General features: G+C 36.0%; 1 protein-coding gene across 3 annotated transcripts in view; it reads left to right on the top strand.

Moving 5' to 3' along the window:
• Nucleotides 1-21,150, top strand: part of LOC143846489 (calcium-dependent lipid-binding family protein) — a 119,356-nt gene that overhangs the window by 63,194 nt on the left and 35,012 nt on the right. For all 3 annotated transcript variants that reach the window (XM_077354924.1, XM_077354926.1, XM_077354925.1), the window contains 13 exons: nt 2,614-2,717; nt 4,834-5,129; nt 5,505-5,595; nt 11,637-11,948; nt 13,369-13,764; nt 14,055-14,373; nt 14,789-14,947; nt 15,097-15,260; nt 15,720-15,900; nt 16,007-16,276; nt 16,368-16,574; nt 18,205-18,259; nt 20,955-21,085. In XM_077354924.1, coding sequence (XP_077211039.1) covers nt 2,614-2,717; nt 4,834-5,129; nt 5,505-5,595; nt 11,637-11,948; nt 13,369-13,764; nt 14,055-14,373; nt 14,789-14,947; nt 15,097-15,260; nt 15,720-15,900; nt 16,007-16,276; nt 16,368-16,574; nt 18,205-18,259; nt 20,955-21,085 — 2,685 coding nt within the window. The remainder of the gene's footprint in view (nt 1-2,613; nt 2,718-4,833; nt 5,130-5,504; nt 5,596-11,636; nt 11,949-13,368; nt 13,765-14,054; nt 14,374-14,788; nt 14,948-15,096; nt 15,261-15,719; nt 15,901-16,006; nt 16,277-16,367; nt 16,575-18,204; nt 18,260-20,954; nt 21,086-21,150) is intronic.

Raw genomic sequence — 21,150 nt, 5'->3', positions numbered from 1 at the left:
TGGACGACTGGGAGAAGTTTCCTTCTTGTACGCAACAACTGTTCACAGTTCTGAATGAATTCTCATCTGTTCTTCATCTTCTCACCTTTTTTTCATGCACGGTTAAGCTCTCTGAAAAATGACTCATTATCACCTTGATCAGTCACAGGAAAAGCCACGAATTTTCAAAATTTGTCTTCTCAAACAGCCACTTTTGCTGCCTTTTTTCTGCCAAATTTCACTTCCACAGGTTAGTATTAATCGAACTTATTGCACACAATTACAGCCCAACAATCGTTCACAGATTTTCTGAAATTTTATTTTCCTGTAACCCATCCCTTGCAACCTGCTGGATTGTTTGCCATTAAACATCACCCACCCGGAAGCATTCTGTGGTTATTTTTGACGAAAAAACACATCCTAAATCTAGCCGTAAACACCCCATTGTTTCTGTTATTTTAGCCACCCCAAGATTCCTATAAAATAGCCACGCAAAGTCCCTAAATTTAGCCGTCTGAAGCTCTTGAATATCAATCGTGAACACCACCTCACTTCCTGTATTTTAGCTGCTCAAATCACAATTTCTGCATCCCTTTACTTCCTTTTTCCACAATTTCTGCAACCCTTTTCCTCTTATTTCACTTATCCTAACCCCACCACCTTGCCCTTTTACCTCACCACCTTACAATCCTAGCCCTATACTCACCACAATAAGAACCTACCATGCCAAACATCAAGTTGGTATCAGAGCTTCCGTGATGCTACCTTGCATTACCTCGTCATATTTTTTGGAATTGGCGTGGCAAGATCGAAGCATGAAACTTTTATATCTCAAAGTATGACTTGGGCCTTCTATAAGAACATGAAAGCTAGGTGCCAAAACCCCAAGCAATCTAATGGAACAAAATCATAAATTGCATGATCAGCATGGTGAGCTCCTCTCTAACAACTGATATATCTCACGATCACTTCCCCAAATATTGTATACGCAATTGTATAGTGAGCTAGTTCATTCTTGCACCTCGTTCGACTGATCTTGAATTTGCCTACATGATTCCTAGTTATCTTAGAAAGGGGCCCCTTATAAAGCCATGTTGTATGCTAACAATGGTCATTTGGATGTAGAGGGCTACTGATGCTGATTGAGGCAGGCTCTGTCAGTGATTGTAGGTCCATTAGTGGATATTACACGGTTGTTAGAGGCAATTTGGTTGCACGAAAAACTATTAAACAAGCAGTTGTCCCCAGATCAATTCCGGAGGCTGGGTATAGCAATAACACATGCTACTTGTGAGGTCATTTGGATAAAAATACTTGTTAGAGGGTGAGAGTATCCCTATGAAACTATTTTGTGACAATAATGCCAAAATTCATATCACCACCACTCCAATATTCCATGAATGTACCAAACACAGAGAAGTAGATTGTCACTAAGTCAAAGACAAAGTAGAGGACGGGGTGATCATTGTTCCTTATGTCAAATCCGAAAATCAATTGGCGGATATTCTTATCAAGGCAGTTGCAGGCAAACAGGTTCAGGGTATTATTCACAAGCTGGACATGATCGACATCTATGCTCCATCTTGAGAGGGAGGGTTGAAACAAAGCCTTTTTTATTGCGTTTCTTGTATGAAAGGTATTTTAGTATTTTTTTTATGTTACTCACTTGAGATAACACGAGGAATTTTTTTTTTTGAAGTTCATTTCAAAAAAGATAATATAAGAGGGAATGGTAAATAAGTTTTGTAACTTTCATGCCCATGAAATTTAAGTTATCTTCTTCTCCACCTTCTTTCCTTTTCTTCCCTTCACACTTCCAAATGACGGGATACTTTGTATATCCCATAAATATACTAGAACATGTGTGTCTTTATTAAATCCTTCAAAGCAATTGTTCTTTTATTAAATCCATCAAAGCAATGTATGTGATGATCATAATTATAGAAACTTTTTTCCTTGCCACATTCGATACCTGTATCCATATTATCCCATAAATATGCTAGAACATGGGGGCCTTTATTAAATCCTTCAAAGCAATTGTTCTTTTATTAAATCCATCAAAGCAATGTATGTGATGATCATAATTATAGAAACTTTTTTCCTTGCCACATTTGATACCCTTATCCATATCCTGCTGGCATTGTACATGGAACTTGAAATAATACGAGCGTGCATCAGAAATGTAAAATCTAGATATAAATTGCTGATGAAGGCTCAGCATAAATGCTGAAAGGAAATAACAAGTAGATTGCCGTACAGTGAGTTGCAAGTTGTAACCATGATGAAGAAACCATTCAAAATATACACAGACATATACATACATACATACATATATATGGGATTTGCTAGCGTCCATCGCAAAAGGCTTTTCGTGGATGGTCCGTTGCATCTGACAGCAGGCACACAGGCTCACTTTTCAGCATATTTTGTCTTCATTCACGAGGTGGCTGCTGTCAGATGCAACAGACCATCTGTGAAAATCCTTTTGCGATGGACGCTAGCAAATCCCTATATATATATATATATATATAGTAACTTTGATGAAGTTATAACTGGAACATTTTCATTGCACTATTCAATGTTGCACTTTCAATGTTGTGCTTACATTATTGTATATTACTGGGCATTTTGCAGGTTGTGTCTCCTGAATTTACATTCTATGACAGTACCAAGTGGCCCTTGGATGATTCCTTGCATGGTGAAAAGCTCCTCCGTGCAAAATTAGATTTGAGCTTTATGTGAGTATTCACTTTCTTTCTTTTTTTTGAAAATTTAAAAAAAAACAGAAATTTTTTTGGACCACTTTTTTTTTTTGAAATGATAATATATTAAAAAAGGTGAGCCGAGATGGACCACCCGAGATACAAAGAGAATACATAAATACTAATAAGACAAAACAGAAAATATACATCAAAGACATCACACACTTCTCACGGAGGAAGGAAATCGAACCACTCCAGCCCCTCTTTTAGAACACCAGTTCTAGCGAGGGAGTCCGCTTTTTTGGACCACTTCTTGTACAGGTTGATGTGGTTGTTTCAGCTAATGATTTGTATTATGTATTTCTTTCTTTTTTTTTCTTCTGAAATAGTTTTATCATTGCTTTGTTTTTATTGCTCAATGCCCCGTTATAAAATTAACATCAGCATTATTCTTTTTGTCATTTATTTGTACTAGGGTAGTGTTGTCATGTACTTCTGTGTTATCATATATATGCTGGTAGAAAACCCAAAAGAGGCTCCATCTCCCTCCCTCTTCATCCTCTGAGAGTAACTTTGGAGTTGTTATTGAAGCTATATTTCCATGCAAGAGTTGGTGATACACTTATGCACATGGTTTTAAATTTCGACAGAAATCCGAAATTTCGGATTTTGTTCCAGACCATAACCGAAACTTGAGCACTTTTCTGTAATTTTGGCTGAAATTTCCTTTTTTCCAATTTCAGGCTAAAATTCGCCACAAGTTTGAATTTTTTTTTTTTAACCTAATTTTGGCCGAAATTTCGGTTTCAGCTGTGTCCAAAACCAAAACTGAAACCGAAATTTAAACCTTGCTTGTGCAGCATAGTGGATGGAGATTTGGATCATGGGGCCCTCTTTTGTCCACTGCTATGGCATAGCATATCATTTTACTCAGAGAATTAGAATATCTGTTTTGCAGTTCCCAACAATTAGGACCGGAAACTAGGCTTCTAACTTTAAAAGTTGAATCGTCCATTAAAAAAAAAAGAGTGCCTCTACTGCTCAATTCATCGCAGCACAGCACAGCAAACAGCTAAAGTAACATCAGAAAAAAGTCATGAACTATCCTCTATCCCTTGAACTTCCATATTCACATAATCAGTAAAATGGGAAAAGTAACTAATACTTGCTTTCTTTTTTCTATGCTACAACCAATCCCAAACTCCACCCACCTTCTTGCTTTAACTTTACTTCTCTCCTAGAACTTCTAAACAAAGAATTAAAAACAATAACTGACGCTTGGGGTGCCCAAAGTAATTATTCTAGAAGAGAATCACTGCAAATAAGTCTTATAAGTGTTAAACTACTTGACGAACTTGGATTCTACTCCCAGCATAGAACAAAATACCTTCGAACAGATATTGCATTTTGTGAGGTCCAATAAGATCCAGACCCCATGTATTTGCACTTGCAAAAAATTGCTGGTGTATTGTAGGTGCATCACCTAAATAGATTCTGGCATTCTTTCTTTTAAAATAAAATAAAATTGGAGACCTGTTGCTGTGTGAGGATTTCTTTCAAGTAAACATTATTCGAGGCTTTTTTCTTTCCTTAGGTGTTGATAGTAATAGATATGTTTATTTTATGTTTTATTAAAGGAAAATTTGGAAACCAAAATAATTGGAAAGATCGAATGAAAAGGTGATGAAAGATTCCTTCTAGCTCCATGCGTAGTTGCTTTTAGAATAACATAGATACGGATATAAGACAGTTATCTTGAGTTTTTTTTTTCAGTTCCATTTCTTTCTCATTATTTCTTGTATTCATACGCATGTTATTTGCTTACAAGTAATCTATCATCATGCCTGAAATGTGTTTTAGCTACCATTCACCCTTTCTTAAAGCTGATACAGCAGTTCCATCTCTGATCATGGATTTAAATTTCGGTTTCAGTTTCAGTTTCAGTTTCGGTCCCTACTGAAACAGAATTTTGTTTTCAAATTTCGGTCATTTCGGCCGAATTTTTTACAATTTTGGTCAAAATGACCAAATTTCAGCCGGAATCCAAACCGAAATCCGAAATTTCAGCCGAAATTTAAAACCATGTCTTTGGTTGGAGCTAATAAGTTGGTACAATCTAAACTGCTTTCCTGGCCTGGTTTGTTTTGAACAGGTATGCTGCAAAAGAGAATGATACATGGGTACGGGCCCTTGTGAAGGATCTCACTGTTGAAGCTGGTTCAGGCCTTGTTATTCTTGATCCAGTCGACATTTCAGGCGGATATACATCTGTTAAAGATAAGACCAGTGTATCTGTGATATCAACTGATATGTATATCCACCTTTCTTTGAGTGTTATTTCTCTAGTGCTCAACTTGCAAAATCAAGCTAGTGCAGCATTACAATTTGGAAATGCCAGCCCACTAGCCTCATGTACCAACTTTGATCGACTTTGGATATCACAAAAAGGTTTATAACTTTAAATCAAGCTTGTATAGCATGTACAATTTTGAAATCTGAATTGGTTCTTTCCAAGGTTTGAAATTTAGGTTTCGGTATCAGTTTCAGCCTCAGCGGAAATCGAAATTTTGGACGAAATTCTGTAAAAAAAAATCAGAAATTTCAAAATATTTAGCCTTCTGAAATTTCGGAATTTAGGCTGAAATTCGTGAATGACACCGAATGAAGGTACTTTCGGTGTCGGTCCCGGCCGAAATCCGAAATTTTGGTCTGAAATTTCAAACCATGGTTCTTTAAATGTGTTGAAAGTAAACTTGTGATGGCTGCTGTTCCTTAATTACTTCTACTGAAAGCTGAACTGCAAGTGGGTTTTGTGATCTTTAGCTGCAGGAAATGTTCCCGGTTATAACCTCACCTTTTGGAGGCCACAGGCTCCCTCAAACTATGCTATATTAGGTGATTGCGTGACATCAAGGTAGGTGCTAAGATTTTATTTTTTAACTTTCTTGGAAGATTAATGCATGAAGTATTGAAGCTGAAACATTATAGTTCTTTTAATTTGGATCTGAAATTGTTTCTCTTTATTATTTAGTGATGCCCCTTATTATTCTTAATTTTTCTTGAGCATGGTCCTTGTTTGATCATGGATATTCCTATATTATTAATGTACCAATGTGCAAAAGTGGTTTGATGATTGTGTCTTAGATCTTGTAACCATTTCAGTTACTCATACAAATTTCTTGTAGCTGGAACACATGGGAGCCATTTCCCAAGTTAGAAAAGTACAAAAAACAAAGAATTGCTAAAAATTTGGGAAAAATAAATATAAGTAAAAAATGCAGTAACTTGAAGCGCATGCTTAACATGGTTGAATGGCATGTTACGTGCAGCATTTATTATCATTTAGCGTTGTCTTAGTTATTTCAAGGTTACAACATAAGTTTATCAAGTCAACTTTCAGTGTCATTGTAAAATGTAAATGTCAAATACATACATCTATAATGTTCTTACCTTTTAGTCGAAGGCATTTATTATCATTTAGCGTTGTCTTTGGTTTCTATTTCGGTCGGCACAGAGACAGAAACCTTTCGGTTTCAGTGGAAATTTTATAAAATCACGGAAACGTATGGAAACAGATGCAAATGATGAAATTTTAAGATTGAGGGCACAACCCATTCACGTTTTGGCCCGTCACACGAACAGTTCGGATCATTCTATGGGAATAATTAGGGGCGCATTCCATTTGCGCCGTGGTCCAATCCAATCGTCTGGCAATTACTGACATTTCTTCTTCCTCCCCTTTCTCTTGCTGAATATGGTAAGGTTGGTTAAGGGTGTATGAAATTCTGGGTAGTCAAAGGAAATGGCACCAACATGGTTAGAGGTTGAGGCTGAATGGATAATCTCAAATACGACTAACTGTGGCATGCATAATCTCAAATACGACTAACTGTGGTCTAACGATCAATAGTAGGGACATGCATAATCTGACTCACTACTTCTACGACAAATACAATGTTTGTATGTGTTATAGTCTAATTAAACCTTCCAACATGGTGTCAAGGAGATTGTTTCATTCTCCACACAAATGCAGAATAATCTAGATGTGTTCGTCAAAATACATTCTTGATAATAATTTCGCTAAATTTATCGAACCAAGCACGAGGAGTTTGTTTCAAACCATACATTGCCTTTACCAATCTAGAAACCTTATTGACTTCCTGCAAGCAAAAAAACCTTGGAGGTTGCTCCATATAAACTTCTTGAATCTCACCATTAAGAATGTTATTTTTAATATCTAGAAGCCACAATGGTCAGTATTTATTTGCAAAAATAGAAATAAGTAGTTAAACAAAATTAATCGTGTCAATAGGTGCAACTATCGTAGTGAAGTCAGTGCCAAAGGTTTGAGTGTACCCTTTAGCTACTAGCCTTGCATTTATCCTCACAGTTGTACCATAACGGAAATGCTCAACCATATATATAAGTAAATATTACTTTCAATGAGACTACCCATTCGTCCATTGGCATCATCCATCGTAGTTTTAAATTTTCATTCAAACTGCACAAAATGACCGAGATATTTCTGTTTTCATCCCCACCAAAATGTTTGCCGAAATTTAAAGCTGGGAAACCAAAACCGTAAGTGTGTCAAATAATTATTTTTATAAGAATTGCATGTGAAATGTTATGTATGCATTATGCATAAATATTTATATGAATTATATGTGAACTGTGGTATGTCCTAAACTATCAAGCATGTGTGATAGCGCAAGTCACTGGGTGTTGGGTGTTTTTGAACCGATTTTTTTTTTGCTAATGCGATGGTTCTTTAGTGTGTATTTGTGCTTATTCTAGCAGTTATTGAAGTTTCATCTTAAACGTCCATCATTTACTTATATTTTCAGAAGTTTTCGTATTTTTATAGGATTTCTACTGAAATTTCCATCTGAAACCTACATGTTTCGATTTCCGTCAGTGCCAAAATGCATACCGAAATCTGAAACCTTGCTCCCATCGGTCATTGGCAAGGGACTTGAGACGTTACTTGTGCAAAATGATAAAAGGAAAGAGAGAAAGAAAACTGCTTATAGGAAGTTTAGAAATCTTTAAACTATACAAATTTAGCAATTGGATGTTGAGTACAAAGTCATTTACTTTAGCGGAGGCTAATTGAAAGATCAAGACAAGTGGGGAAAAATTAAACTATGATTTGTTAGACGTTGAGGTAGACTGGTTTTCTTTATGGGTCAAGACATTTGGTGCCACCTCCAATTCTCATATAAGCCTATAATGGCTGCTCACAGGATACAAAAATTAGAATAGAGGAAACAACTTCATTTGTAAAGATGAAGGAGATAAAGGAGTGACAACTAGAAGAACAGAAATAGATTCTTGAAATTCATGAAGAAAATTAGTTATAAGCGGCGAAGCTTCGTGAGAAAAGTATGGAGTAATTTCGAAGAAGGTAAGAACAATACAAACAGTGACTTTAATGATATGCAGGTGTTTTACATTCATCCACACAATTTTGTTGAGGAACATGAGTACAAGAGGTTTGATGGAGAATTCTATGATTAAGGTTCTTTTTTAAAAATTCATGGGATAAATTCTCCTCAGCATTATCAATCCATAAGATGCATAATTCCTACCGAACTGAGTCGATTTTTTTTTTTTTTTTTTTTGAGTAATTTGAAAATAGTTAAGAACTTTTTTGGAATAATTTAAAAATAGTTAAGAACTAGGACTTCCTTTGAATACGTATAACCATGTCATTTTGGATAATCATCCACAATTATAACAAAAGTATCTATGACATGAGAAACATTTTATTCTAGTTGGACCCCAAATATATGAATGCACTACAGGAAAAGGAATAACTCACAGTAATCACTTGTAGAATGAAAAGGGACCCTATAATGCTTGCCTAATTCCCAAGCTCACATGCTAAAGTGGACATTGAATGTAATGTTGGAACTAACTACTTCAAAGTCAAACTATCCAGTTACAGATGACCATGTTGAGTACATTTCCGTCCAAAAAGAAGTTTAAAGTACATTGAAGAGATTTAGTTTATTTACTCACAATAACAAATTAAAGGAAATTTAGGAACATGAATCACATAAGACAAAAAACAGGAGGTAGGACAAATAGTACCTTTACCGGACCCAGGGACAAAGAACATTGGTAAAATTATCGAATGAGTTCGGTGCAAACATATGTAGAGGACTCGCCTATCATATGGTCGTAGGCGCATGAATCACTGACCTTCATTGGTTTCCTATATGAAACAATGGATGTATGGTTACCCGAGTTTGCCAATGTAAATGTCGATGTATAATGACGACTTATGGACTGTTGAAAATAATTCCTTACACTAACTCATGAAAGCGAGACTGAATCACCACCAAAATCATGTTGTTGATTTTTCGAAGCACCTATTTGGTTTCATATCATCATCCTCTAGTGCATAAGACACCTAATCAGCCAACATAGGCTTGCAAAACTTATCCAAATAGTTGTATGAATTTTTATTAGTGCGACCATAATGCATACACGTCATAATTCCAAGGTTTCTTTGATGCCCTCCCACTGAATAACAACCTCTGTAAAAACTACCACAATGCACCTACCTCCAACACCCGAGTCTGCAGATCGCAGATGTTGTCGGAGGCTCTCGGAGCCGATCGACACCAACACACTGGAGGATGGTGAAATTCTGATTCATTGAAGACATGAATACAGATTATTAAGAAAGGGAAGATATTTACTGCCTAAGATCTGCCCATTTAGATGGAAGAACTGACTATTGTTGTAATATAAAACAATTATTTTGAAATATAAAAATAATAAACAAAAAAGGTAAAGAACTTAAAAATCATTTAATCATAAAAATAAAAAGAAGAATTTCTAATAAAAATAAATATAATTAATAATCTACCATAAATTGCTCAATGTTATGTTTGTTATTTAGGTTATAAATGTAACTTTCTCTGCATGTAATAAACTATTAAATGCCTTAACTTATGCTAACGTATGTTATTTACATGCTCTTACGCTATTTAGAGCCTAATAAATGTAAATGACTCCTTACCTATTAAATGTCTTATAAATATGAGTCTACAGTTGTGAGGCCAGCCATGCTGTACGGCTCATAATGTTGGGCCACCAAGAAGCAGCATGTGCATAAGATGAGTGTAGCGGAGATGCGAATGCTTAGGATGGATGTGCGGCCACACAAGGTTAGACAGAATTAAAAATGAAGACATTCGTAAAAAGGTGGGTGGTGGGGATGGCACCAATTGAGGAGAGGATGAGAGAGCACAGCTTAAGATGGTTTTCACCATAGTTGCCGGAAACTCCTTGGGCAGGTGGGAAACCCGTTTCCTCTAAAACGCGTTTGTCACGGCTGGGAAACGCGGCTGGGAAACTCGTTTCCCTTAAAATGAGGGAAACACGTTTCCCCTAAAATGAGGGAAACACATTTCAGAAACGTTTCCAAAATATGATACAAAATTGGAGAAATGTTTCTGAAACACATGTGAAACATATGGAAAACTTAAGTAAATAATGTGTAAACGTGTGATAAACGTATGCAACACTTGTAGAAAACACATATGAAATGTGTAAGAAACATGTGTGGAACTTACGAAAATCATTTTGGAAAAAACACAACATTTCCTAAGGCGTTTCTCGTACGATTTTCTATTGTTTCTCGTTTCTCGTTTCCCCTGTATTTTTTTTCATGCGTTTCCCGTTTCCATTTCACGTTTTGTTTCTCGAATTCATTTCCTACCCAGGTAACTATGGTTTGCACACATCCAACATAGGCCTTTGGATGCTCCAGTGAGAAGAGGCAACTCGTGCCAAGTTGATGGAGTAAAAAGAGGTAGGGGCAGACCGAAAACAACTTGGGTAGAAACAGTGAGGAATGACTTGATAGCTAGGAACATAACAGAGAACATGACCTTGGATAGGATAGAATGGAAGAAAATGATTCACGTAGACGAACCCAACTAGAGCCAGGATTAGAGCCAGGTAGATTCTTTCCACCTTCATGAAATTTTTCTAAAGGATTCATTTAGCCGACCCCAACTAGTTTGGGACAAAGACTTTGTTGAGTTGAGTATAAATATGAGTCTACAGTATATATTTTAGGGAAATGATATATTCACCCCATTTTCTTCTTTGGGCCACCCGCTTGTAGTATAAAAGGGCAGTCTTAAATACACTAGAGGGGGCTGGCCCAAGTCAAAAAAGGGGTGAATATATCACTTCCCTATATTAGATTATTTTTTACATGTAACAGGAAAATTTGGGTTGTCATGAATACATTGATATAGTGAATGATTGAATTTGCAATGACATGCAGTGATAGTGCTCACATGTTTTGAAACATTATGCGGGACCATTCAGTATCTAATGATTTATGCAATGATGTTAATGTTTTGCATTTTTTTTTGTGTGTGTATTTTGTCATTCTTTAGTTAAAATAAATTTTTATATACTTTTGCTTGAAGTAGTAACTAAAGATATTGACAAAAAAACAAACAGATAGCAGACTTATATGCATCTAATTAGTCACCTTTATAATATCAAATCATAGTTTTTAGTTGAAGTAAATATATCGAAAATTATTAAAAAATATAAGTTGACACAAATATATGGTCGAAACATTGTTTATCACTCTATTTTTTAGACCATGAGAATCCATATGACTCGATTCATGCTGATATCAATGATACTTATTGCTGAAATGGCCGTTGCATATCATTTTTCCCTATGGCCAATATTCTTGTCGATACCAATATTTTGAAACCTGATATAGAATTCACATTTTCTTAGTGTGGTACTGTTTGTAAGTTATCCATCATTTCAGTTACAAATTTATTTAATAGAATCATGCCTTTATTGTAGTCGACATTGATAAAGTTGCTGTTAGCAGGGTTTATGGTGTGTGAAGGAAGAACTCATGTGCATATCAAAGCTTAACAATAATGTAATTTGCATTTGCAGGCCATTCCCTCCTTCACAGACTGTAATGGCCGTGAGTAATACCTATGGGCGTGTGAGGAAGCCGATTGGTTTTGAACTCATCAGTTTGTTCTCTAATTTTGAGGGATTGGAAGGCGATAAAAGCCAAAATGATAACGATAATGATTGCTCACTTTGGTTACCAGTGGCTCCACAAGGCTACACAACATTAGGATGTGTAGCAAACATAGGAAGACAGCCCCCTCCAAATCACATTGTTTATTGCCTTCGTTCCGATCTGGTCACATCTACATCCTTTTCAGACTGCATTTTCTTTCTTCCACCAAATCCAAGGTATTTCCATATTGCTTTATTTTTATGGCGCAGATTTATTATCTCCACTTTTTATTTCTATGGAATAATTTTCCAAAGAGAAATAATAGCACACAGTGTTGAGTTTTATATTTGGAAACATCTCCACAGAACATGTAGCATAGGTGTATGCCTGTGATATCCATATACAAGTATATGCCCGAGTTACCATGTCTGACGTCATTCAATTTGAGTAGATCTGACATAATTCAATCCTTAGATGCTATAATATACTGTTAAATGTGTTGTTATTCTAGTTTTTGCATTTCAAATTTTATTTATATCTCATTCCTTTTATAATGTGGGACTTTCGTATCATGGAATCTGAAAAATACCAAGTCATATCTCGTCTTCTATATCCATATCTTTATCTGGGTATGTTAGGTTCCAACTGATTGGGACCCTCCAAATTGTTGACTCCCCCGTGAATGGACCATTGACCAAAACTCCCACTGGTCAGACAATTCTGAATTTCAAATATATTAAGTGTTTCCCATTGAATCTGGATTCGTGCTCATTTTTCTTTATAACTACTGACTTTTACAGCACTGATTGGATGTTTTGGATCAACTGATTGGTGCAATTTCTCGCCTGTCTCATATGCACACTAGGGCTAACAATTTCTACAGTCCAAATTAGCATGCACTTGACCACACCTGTGTTGGGTAGGGGTGCAACTCAGGTTGGGTTGGATCGGGTCGAGACCAACCCTAACCCAAACCGTGATAGCATTCCCTCAACCCTAACCCAACCCAACCCAACTCAAGCCTCAGGTTGAGGATGGTCAACCTTAACACAACCCGCCTCTAAATCTCTCAACCCTAACCCAACCCATCTAACCCGAAATCAGGTCGGGTTGAGTCGAGTTGGTTCGGGTTCACTTTGGGCCAAATAGAAAAAATACAATCTCAACTCAACTCAACAAAGCCTTTGTCCCAACTCAACAAAGCGTTTGTCCCAAACAGAAAAATACAATAACACAGAAAATCAAGATAAAATTAGAGGACGGAGGTCGGGGTCGGGTTGCCAAGGCCTCAACACTAATTCAACCCAAAATTAAATCGGGATGGCGTTTCCCAACCCTAACCCAACCCAACCCGAGGAAATGCCAACCCAACCCGAGCCAAAATTGGGTTGAACCCTTCGGGTTCGGGTTGAGCCCGACCCAAATTGCACCCCTAGTGATGGGGATGTACCCAAAAATCAACCACTATACTAGGCCTTAGTATCCTGTAATTCCTCTTCCAAACTGTCGTCTGTAACTATTTGTGCGCACCCCGGTACTGCCAATGGCGCAAATTTAATGTATTGTTAAAAAGACTGCCCCCTTTTTTGCAACCAACAGTTCTTTCTGTAACTGATACTAATTATTTTTATGAATTGCTTTCTTATTCTTGTGAAGGGTTTCGTCCGGATTTAGCATCTGGCATCTTGACAATGCTATTGGAACATTTTATGCACATAATGCTATGGAATGCCCTCCCAAGGACAAATGTTGGGACTTGCACCAAATTCTCTTTAGGAATCCAAGCCTCCATCGTTCTTCCACCAACAAGTCAGCCTCCTATTTCCCTGTTGAAAATGATTATAAAAGTCAGAAAGGAAGTAACCACAGTGGTAGTTCCTCTGGATGGGAAATTATAAGGTCAATTTCAGTGGCAAGTAATTGTTATATGTCAACCCCACATTTTGAAAGGATTTGGTGGGATAAGGGCTGCGATATCCGAAAGCCAGTTTCGATATGGCGACCATTACCGCGTCCAGGCTTCTCCATACTTGGTGATTGCATTATTGAAGGGTTAGATAATTTTAACCCGCTATGGTTCATTCATCATATATTTTGGTCATTGTAATCAAGGTTTAAAATTTCGATTTCGTACATAGCTGAAACCAAAATTTGGTCTGAAATTCGGTAAAAAAACATAAAGAAAAAAAAAAATTTAATTACATTTTTCGGCGAAATTTTGGACTTAGGTGGTTTCGGTGTTGGTCTCGGATTTCGGGATTTCGGCCGAAATTTAAAACCATGATTGTAATTATTCTAATAACATCAATGCTGCATCTTTGTTACTTATTTTTTCCACTCAGATTGGAACCACCGGCTCTGGGAGTAGTGTTTAAGTGTGATAGTTCTGGGATTTCCGCAAAGCCTGTCCAGTTCACCAAAGTTGCCCATGTAGTAGGAAAAGGGATTGATGAAGTTTTCTTCTGGTACCCAATCGCTCCTCCAGGCTATGCTTCTTTGGGATGCATAGTATCCAGAACAGATGAAGCTCCACGCACTGATTCCTTTTGCTGTCCCAGAATGGATCTTGTCAGTCAGGCAAATATCTCTGATGTTCCCATTTCTAGGTCTTCTAGTTCAAAGGGTTCTCATTGTTGGAGCATCTGGAAGGTTGAAAATCAGGTGGGCATAAATTAGGAAAAAACCTAAAAATATTGTAAAATTTTGTAAAAATATCGTGATATTATTGTGATATTATCGCGATAAATGAAAATATCGCTATAGTTTTTAAATTATCGGGATTTTGCCGTTTTATCAAAATATCGCGATAAAATTGCTATATTTTGAAAATATCGGAGATATTGGTGACATAGTCCACTGCTTCACTTCTAGTAGTGAGAATTATTGCGAATGTTCTACTCTTCATTAAGGATTCTTCCTTGTTCCCTATCCAATGAAAAAAAATCATAAGTTTGCTTCTGTTTTTCTATCTAAATCTTTCCAAATATGGTTATTATTATTATGTCTCTCTTCATGTTTTGTTTGTACTAATTAATAGGTATTATAATTTTCTATGTTTATCCTTACAATTTTGTAGGCCTGGACTTTTCTTGCACGATCTGATCTTAGAAGGCCATCAAACCGCTTGGCATATAGTATAGGTGATTATGTAAAGCCTAAGACACGTGAGAACGTAAGCGGTGAGATGAAGTTACAGTGCTTCTCTCTGACTGTCCTGGACAGTCTATGTGGAATGGTATATATCCTAATAATATGATCTTCCTTTTTCTTGTTATGGATGCTAGTTGTTTATTTTCATAGTTTAATTTTATTGCTTACCTTTTATTTTATTTTTATTTTTGAATTGTATTGTTTACATTTTTTATCCTCTCTTACATTCTTCAGATGGCCCCACTCTTAAACACGACTATTACAAATATTAATCTTGCAACTCATGGTCGACTAGAGTCAATGAATGCAGTATTGATCTCTTCAATTGCTGCTTCCACATTCAACACTCAAATAGAAGCATGGGAGCCTCTTGTGGAGCCATTTGATGGGATATTCAAGTAATATATCTACAGGATTAGTTTGTCATATTCCTTTTTTTAATTATGTCAACAATTTATGTTGAAATGTGTTAAACAACCAATTACTCCAAAATCTTAAGCTATTGGAGAAGGCATTATTCAATCTTTTATACTTTAACACTCCCCTCACCTGTGGCCACTTTTTTTAGGGTTGGCCTACAAGTGGCACATGTGGCCTCTCTTTTGGGTTGGCCATTACATGTGGAGTTTTAATATCAAGGAGTTCTGTAACCATGACCTTTGCTCTGATACCATGTTAAACAGCCCATTACTCCAAAAGCTTAAGCTATTGGAGAATGCATTATTTAATCTTTTATACTCTAACAAAATGCTTTATATCAAGATTTGTTTATGTGATAGCTTCCCTTCTTAAGTTACTATTGGCATTCATGGAGCATTTCCTATGATTTGAGGTTTTTCTTATTTTATATTCTGAAGGTTTGAAACATACAATACAAATGACCATCTTCCATCAAGAGTTGGGAAGCGAGTGCGTGTTGCTGCCACGAGTGCTGTAAATCTCAACATTAGTGCCGCAAATCTTGAAACATTTATGGAATCTATAATTTCATGGAGAAGGCAAGCAGAACTGGAGCAAAAATCATCAAAACTAAATGAGGTCATTTTAGCTTTGAACATCTCCAATGTTAATCTATTTTTTGAGTCAAAACAGTAGGCTTTTTCAAGTTCTATCAAGGCAACTGACTTGTGGAGCATCCTTGCAGGAAGGTGATGAGAGCTTGATTAGAAGAGATGGTACAGCCCTTTCTGCATTAGAAGAAGATGATTTTCAGAGAGTGGTTGTAGAGAATAAACTTGGCTGTGATATCTATCTGAAGAAAATAGAGGAAAATTCAGAAACAATCGAGCGGTTACAGCATGAAGTTCATACTTCTGCATGGATACCACCTCCCCGTTTTTCTGATAGATTAAATGTGGTGGCTGAATCTAGGGAATCACGCTGCTATGTTGCCGTACAAATATTTGAGTCCAGGGTTGTCTATATAACAAAATTTGTATTATGATTTCTTCATAAATTTTCAGTGTCCTAGATAAAAAAATGACCACATTTTATTTTCTGTACAGGGACTGCCTATTTTCGATGATGGAAATAATCATGACTTCTTCTGTGCTTTGCGCCTACTAATTGATGGTCATGCGTCAGATCAGCAGAAGCTTTTCCCGCAGAGTGCAAGGACTCGATGTGTTAAACCTTTCATTTCCAAGACTAATGACATGGATGAGGGCACTGCAAAGTGGAATGAAATTTTCATATTTGAGGTTGCACGCAAGGTATTTTCAGATTTAACTTTTTTTTCTTGAACTCATACTAGATCCTCTTATTGTTTGTACTCCGTTGAAATCAAGAACTAGGTTAAATTTTAGTTTCTGAATTCCATGTTTCGTTGTCTAGCAGTGATTTATACCTAGATTTATTATTCAAACCCTCCATGGGTTAAATTTCAAATGAGTCGATAACAGAGATATATCAAGCCGCTTGCAGACAGTGGTGTCTGCTAGACATAATTATTGCAGAGCTAGACATTCATATTTGAAGATTCACATTTCTTTGAGTTCCATAACAATAGCATTCTATTTGTGTTATCCTGGAGGCACTCTTTCCACTAATGTTGTTTCTTCAGTTTTCTTTCTTTTTCTATTTTTTAAGTTTTTTTTCCATGAAAAATGTTTTAAATTTTGAGTATCAGAAAATCCTCTCTTGTGTTGTATATAAACTATTACCAGGCATGCATACTAAATTCCCGAAACACCCTTTAACGTGTCTGGTTCTTTTTCAGTACATACAATTAGGAATGCTAAGGTTCAATATGTGGCTCCATCGCAGCCTCACGTATTGTTTTGACGTGTGTATGAGATGATTGAAACTGTTGTTTTTCTCGGCTCCATGCCAAATAATTACCCTGTTCAATTGGTCCATGCCTACAAATATCAACAATCACATATGTTACCCGAGACCCCAAGGAAAAGAAAATTTCTTTTTGATCTAGGGGTTGGATAATCCATTTGGCATGGTTCTGGACATTCTTGTAAGCTCTCCTCGGGGCCAACAAGATAAACAGTAGAGAGATATTGGTCATGTACAGTTTCCCACTATGATGTAGGGGCAATGAGGTTTAGCATTAATTGATGTTCTTACTAGTTTTTTCTCCCAATCAATTCAACCTGGTTTGCCAATGTTCTTCCACCTGTATCACATGGTGTTTGAATGAAGGTGTTATGTACACACAAGGTTTGAAATTTCGGTTTCAGCAAAATTTCGGCCGAAATTCGTTAAAAAAAAATCGTTATTGTGCCGAAAATTTGGACGAAACCTGACCGACACCGAAATTGGTACTTTTGGGCCGAAATTCGTTAAAAAAAATCGTTATTGTGCCGAAAATTTGGACGAAACCTGACCGACACCGAAATTGGTACTTTTGGTGTCTGTCCAGATCAACATCCGAAATTTTAGTGCATCGGCCGAAATTTAAAACCATGTGTACACATTCCCAGAATCACTTTCGTTATTGTTCCAAAATTTCAGACGAAATCTGGACTGACCGAAATTGGTACTTTCGGTGTTGGTCCGGACCAACATCCGAAATTTCAGTGCGCTGGCCGAAATTTAAAACCATGTGTACACATTCCCAGAATCACTACAGCTATGAGTTGCCACTCCTTAGTAGTAACTTTTTCCCAATATTCATCTAGTGGGGAACTGTTGAAAAAATAGTACAGTTGGCACAGAAACCTGATCTTTGTAAAAGTTCATTACAATAGACATCATTCAAAGTATCCAAATATGCAGAAATGTGAATTTGTAATACTTTATTGAAGAAAAAAAAATGTTCTTACTGCTTTGTAACCAACGCCATTCTTAATTTAATTGCAAGGGGTGTTCTTTTTACTTGATTTTGTACAGGGTCTGGCAAAGTTGGAAGTTGAGGTGACAAATCTTGCATCAAAATCCGGAAAAGGTATCTATTGGGCATATCATACCTAATTCGCCTACATTTTTAAGCGAAAATGTTTGCTTAAAAAGTTATTAAGTGCTGATGTGTTTCTAATTTATATGTGCTTGGTATTTTCCATTCAATTGAACTGGTTCATGATTTTAACAAGTCATTATACTAGGGATTCAATGTGGCCCAAAACTACCGGTCCAGTGTACCATGCAGTGGGCCCCCACCATGCATGCTTGCCAACTCAAATGCTTGTCATGACTCATGAGATAGCATAAATGCACAAGATGTATACGATACATCTGGTCTAGAAATTGGTTTGTAGGGCTAAAAAAATTCAGTAGCAAAAATTCCCCATTCATCAGCAATAGGGAATTGTAATAAGAACAATTCATATCTTATTAAAACACAACTGAAAAAAATCTCTTAGAACCCGAAGTAATTTGAAAAAACTATTTATATTGTAAATTATTTTCAAGAAAACGAGGAAATTATGCCATGCACGTGAAATTAATATACTACCCTTTAACATCAGTACTTACTTTGTACATTTCAAAGTTCACAAGCAATTTTAAACATGTTGGAAAAATTCCCCATTCATCAGCAATAGGGAATTGTAATAAGAACAATTCATATCTTATTAAAACACAACTGAAAAAAATCTCTTAGAACCCGAAGTAATTTGAAAAAACTATTTATATTGTAAATTATTTTCAAGAAAACGAGGAAATTATGCCATGCACGTGAAATTAATATACTACCCTTTAACATCAGTACTTACTTTGTACATTTCAAAGTTCACAAGCAATTTTAAACATGTTGGAAACTTTTTCCTTTTTTCTTTTATTTTGAAATTGAGACCTTGAAAAAGTTCACGTATTTCTGAAAAAGTTGAGCACCTTGACAAGAACTGTTAAATTATTTTGATTTATTGAAGTTGAAGCATGAATTGCTCGAGTCACATTCATCTGACTATCGCAATATAGTCATTGTTCATTGTGCATCGAACTAGCAATTTGTGTATCTTTTGTTGCCCCCACACCTTGAATCCTAAGGCTATAAACCAAAGTGTCTAGTCTATAATATTCAACAATTGTAGATAACTATTACATTTGCAATAAGCACTAAAGAAACAGTCTTTTGCTTCCCGAAGTCACAACTGCAAATATGTGTGCCCATAGTTTGAAAACCCACCGAATTGACTCAGGACTCACCCCAGTTGTTGACCGGATCACTACTCCGTGGTGGTTCAAGTAAAACCCAGCTAGATTGAACCTAGTGGGTTTTTATCGAGTCAACCGGTTTGGCTTGGATGAATCCTGAGCCAACTACACGATTTATTAGATTAGATTTGTACTATGCCGGGCAACATATAGGACGCATAACTGTATGCGTGCTTGTCTAGTTCTTTTTTTCTACTTTAAGGATAAGTGTGGAAACAATTACTTAGGCTCTTAGCTAACGAAATGATCTAATAAACAATAAATATATGTCAATTACTAACATAAAAGTGTAAATAATTAAGTACTAATGGATCCTATTAATCACTGGGAACAACTGCACAACACGTTACATCACAATAATAGTACAATTTAGACTAAATATGGTTGTTCATGAGTTCAGGATGAACATCTATCTCTAAACATGTTGATCTAGCTCTATAACAATAAAAATAGCCTATGTTAAGTTAAATGAAAATTTCAAATAAATAAACAAAATAAGATATGAAAAAAATGAAAAAAAGAAGAAGAAGCATGCATTACCTGGTAGATATATTCTAGTACATGTATGTAGAAATAAAAAAATATATTAAACAAGCAAATCTATCATTAAAAAATTCAATATTGTCAAAAAGAGACAGAAAATAAAAAGGAAAATACGAGAAAACAGTAAAGAAAATAAACCAAAAATTGCATAGATTGGTGAGTCTAGCCTAAAAGGCATATATAAAAGCAAACAATATAGTAAACAAGCTGTTGTTAAAATATACAATATTAAAAAAGAATCGGAAAACAAGCAAAGTTTTCATTAAAATATTCAACATTACAAAAGAAACAGGAAAAATAAAATTAGAAAAAGAAACGGAAAATGCATAAATGACTTCGAAATCACCTCAAATCTTGTCAAAAACCTGCATATTCAATGAATCTTGCATGTTTTTGATGTATTTGTTGAATCTTGTAGATCTTGGTTGATTATGTCATAGGACCCTAAATCCCTCGAACCCTTTGAAATATGCACGCACTATAAAAAAAAAGGTTTGGTTTGCATTTTTTCACAATCTGAAAGGGCACACTGAGGAGACGTGAACATGCTATGATACCTGTATCAGTCTCATATAGGCCAATGCACCTAGCGTATCAGCTGATACGACCAATACACTACCAAAATGCATGTTATTTTTTGTTAGACCAATACAAGGAGGTGTAGTCTCTACCGATATTGATACATGTCGCTCAATATGTAATCAATGTGGATGATATGTTGGACCATGCTCAAGCTTTGAACAACATTAAAAATTAGAAATTACTTTTTTTTAGATTATGACCATCACCATTGTCTATTGGTGTCCACGCTTGATTTTGATACAACTTCATCATTGCTATCTTTTATGGAAAATAATCCAAAGCAGAAATGCTCGCATATGTAATGGTGGTTTGTTCGAAATGTTTGTAATTAACTCATAAATGTGATGTTTTCTATGATATAGGTGAAGTAATTGGTGCATTTTCTATTTCTATTGGAAATTGTGTTGGTACTCTCAATCGGGTGGCTTCCGTAAGGAAGTTACATCAGCTGGCTGACGTTCAAAAGCTTCAGTCATATTCACTAAAAAGAAGGGTGAGTTTGCCGAGTTATACTTTATATGTGTGCATGTCTGCATCGAGGTTTGCATGTCATTTATT

The sequence above is a fragment of the Tasmannia lanceolata genome, unplaced genomic scaffold (genome assembly GCF_043159265.1).
Source record: "Tasmannia lanceolata isolate RefF3 unplaced genomic scaffold, GAP_Taslan_0.1 ptg000015l, whole genome shotgun sequence".
Taxonomy (NCBI): domain Eukaryota; kingdom Viridiplantae; phylum Streptophyta; class Magnoliopsida; order Canellales; family Winteraceae; genus Tasmannia; species Tasmannia lanceolata.
This window is presented reverse-complemented; position numbering and strand designations above follow the sequence as displayed.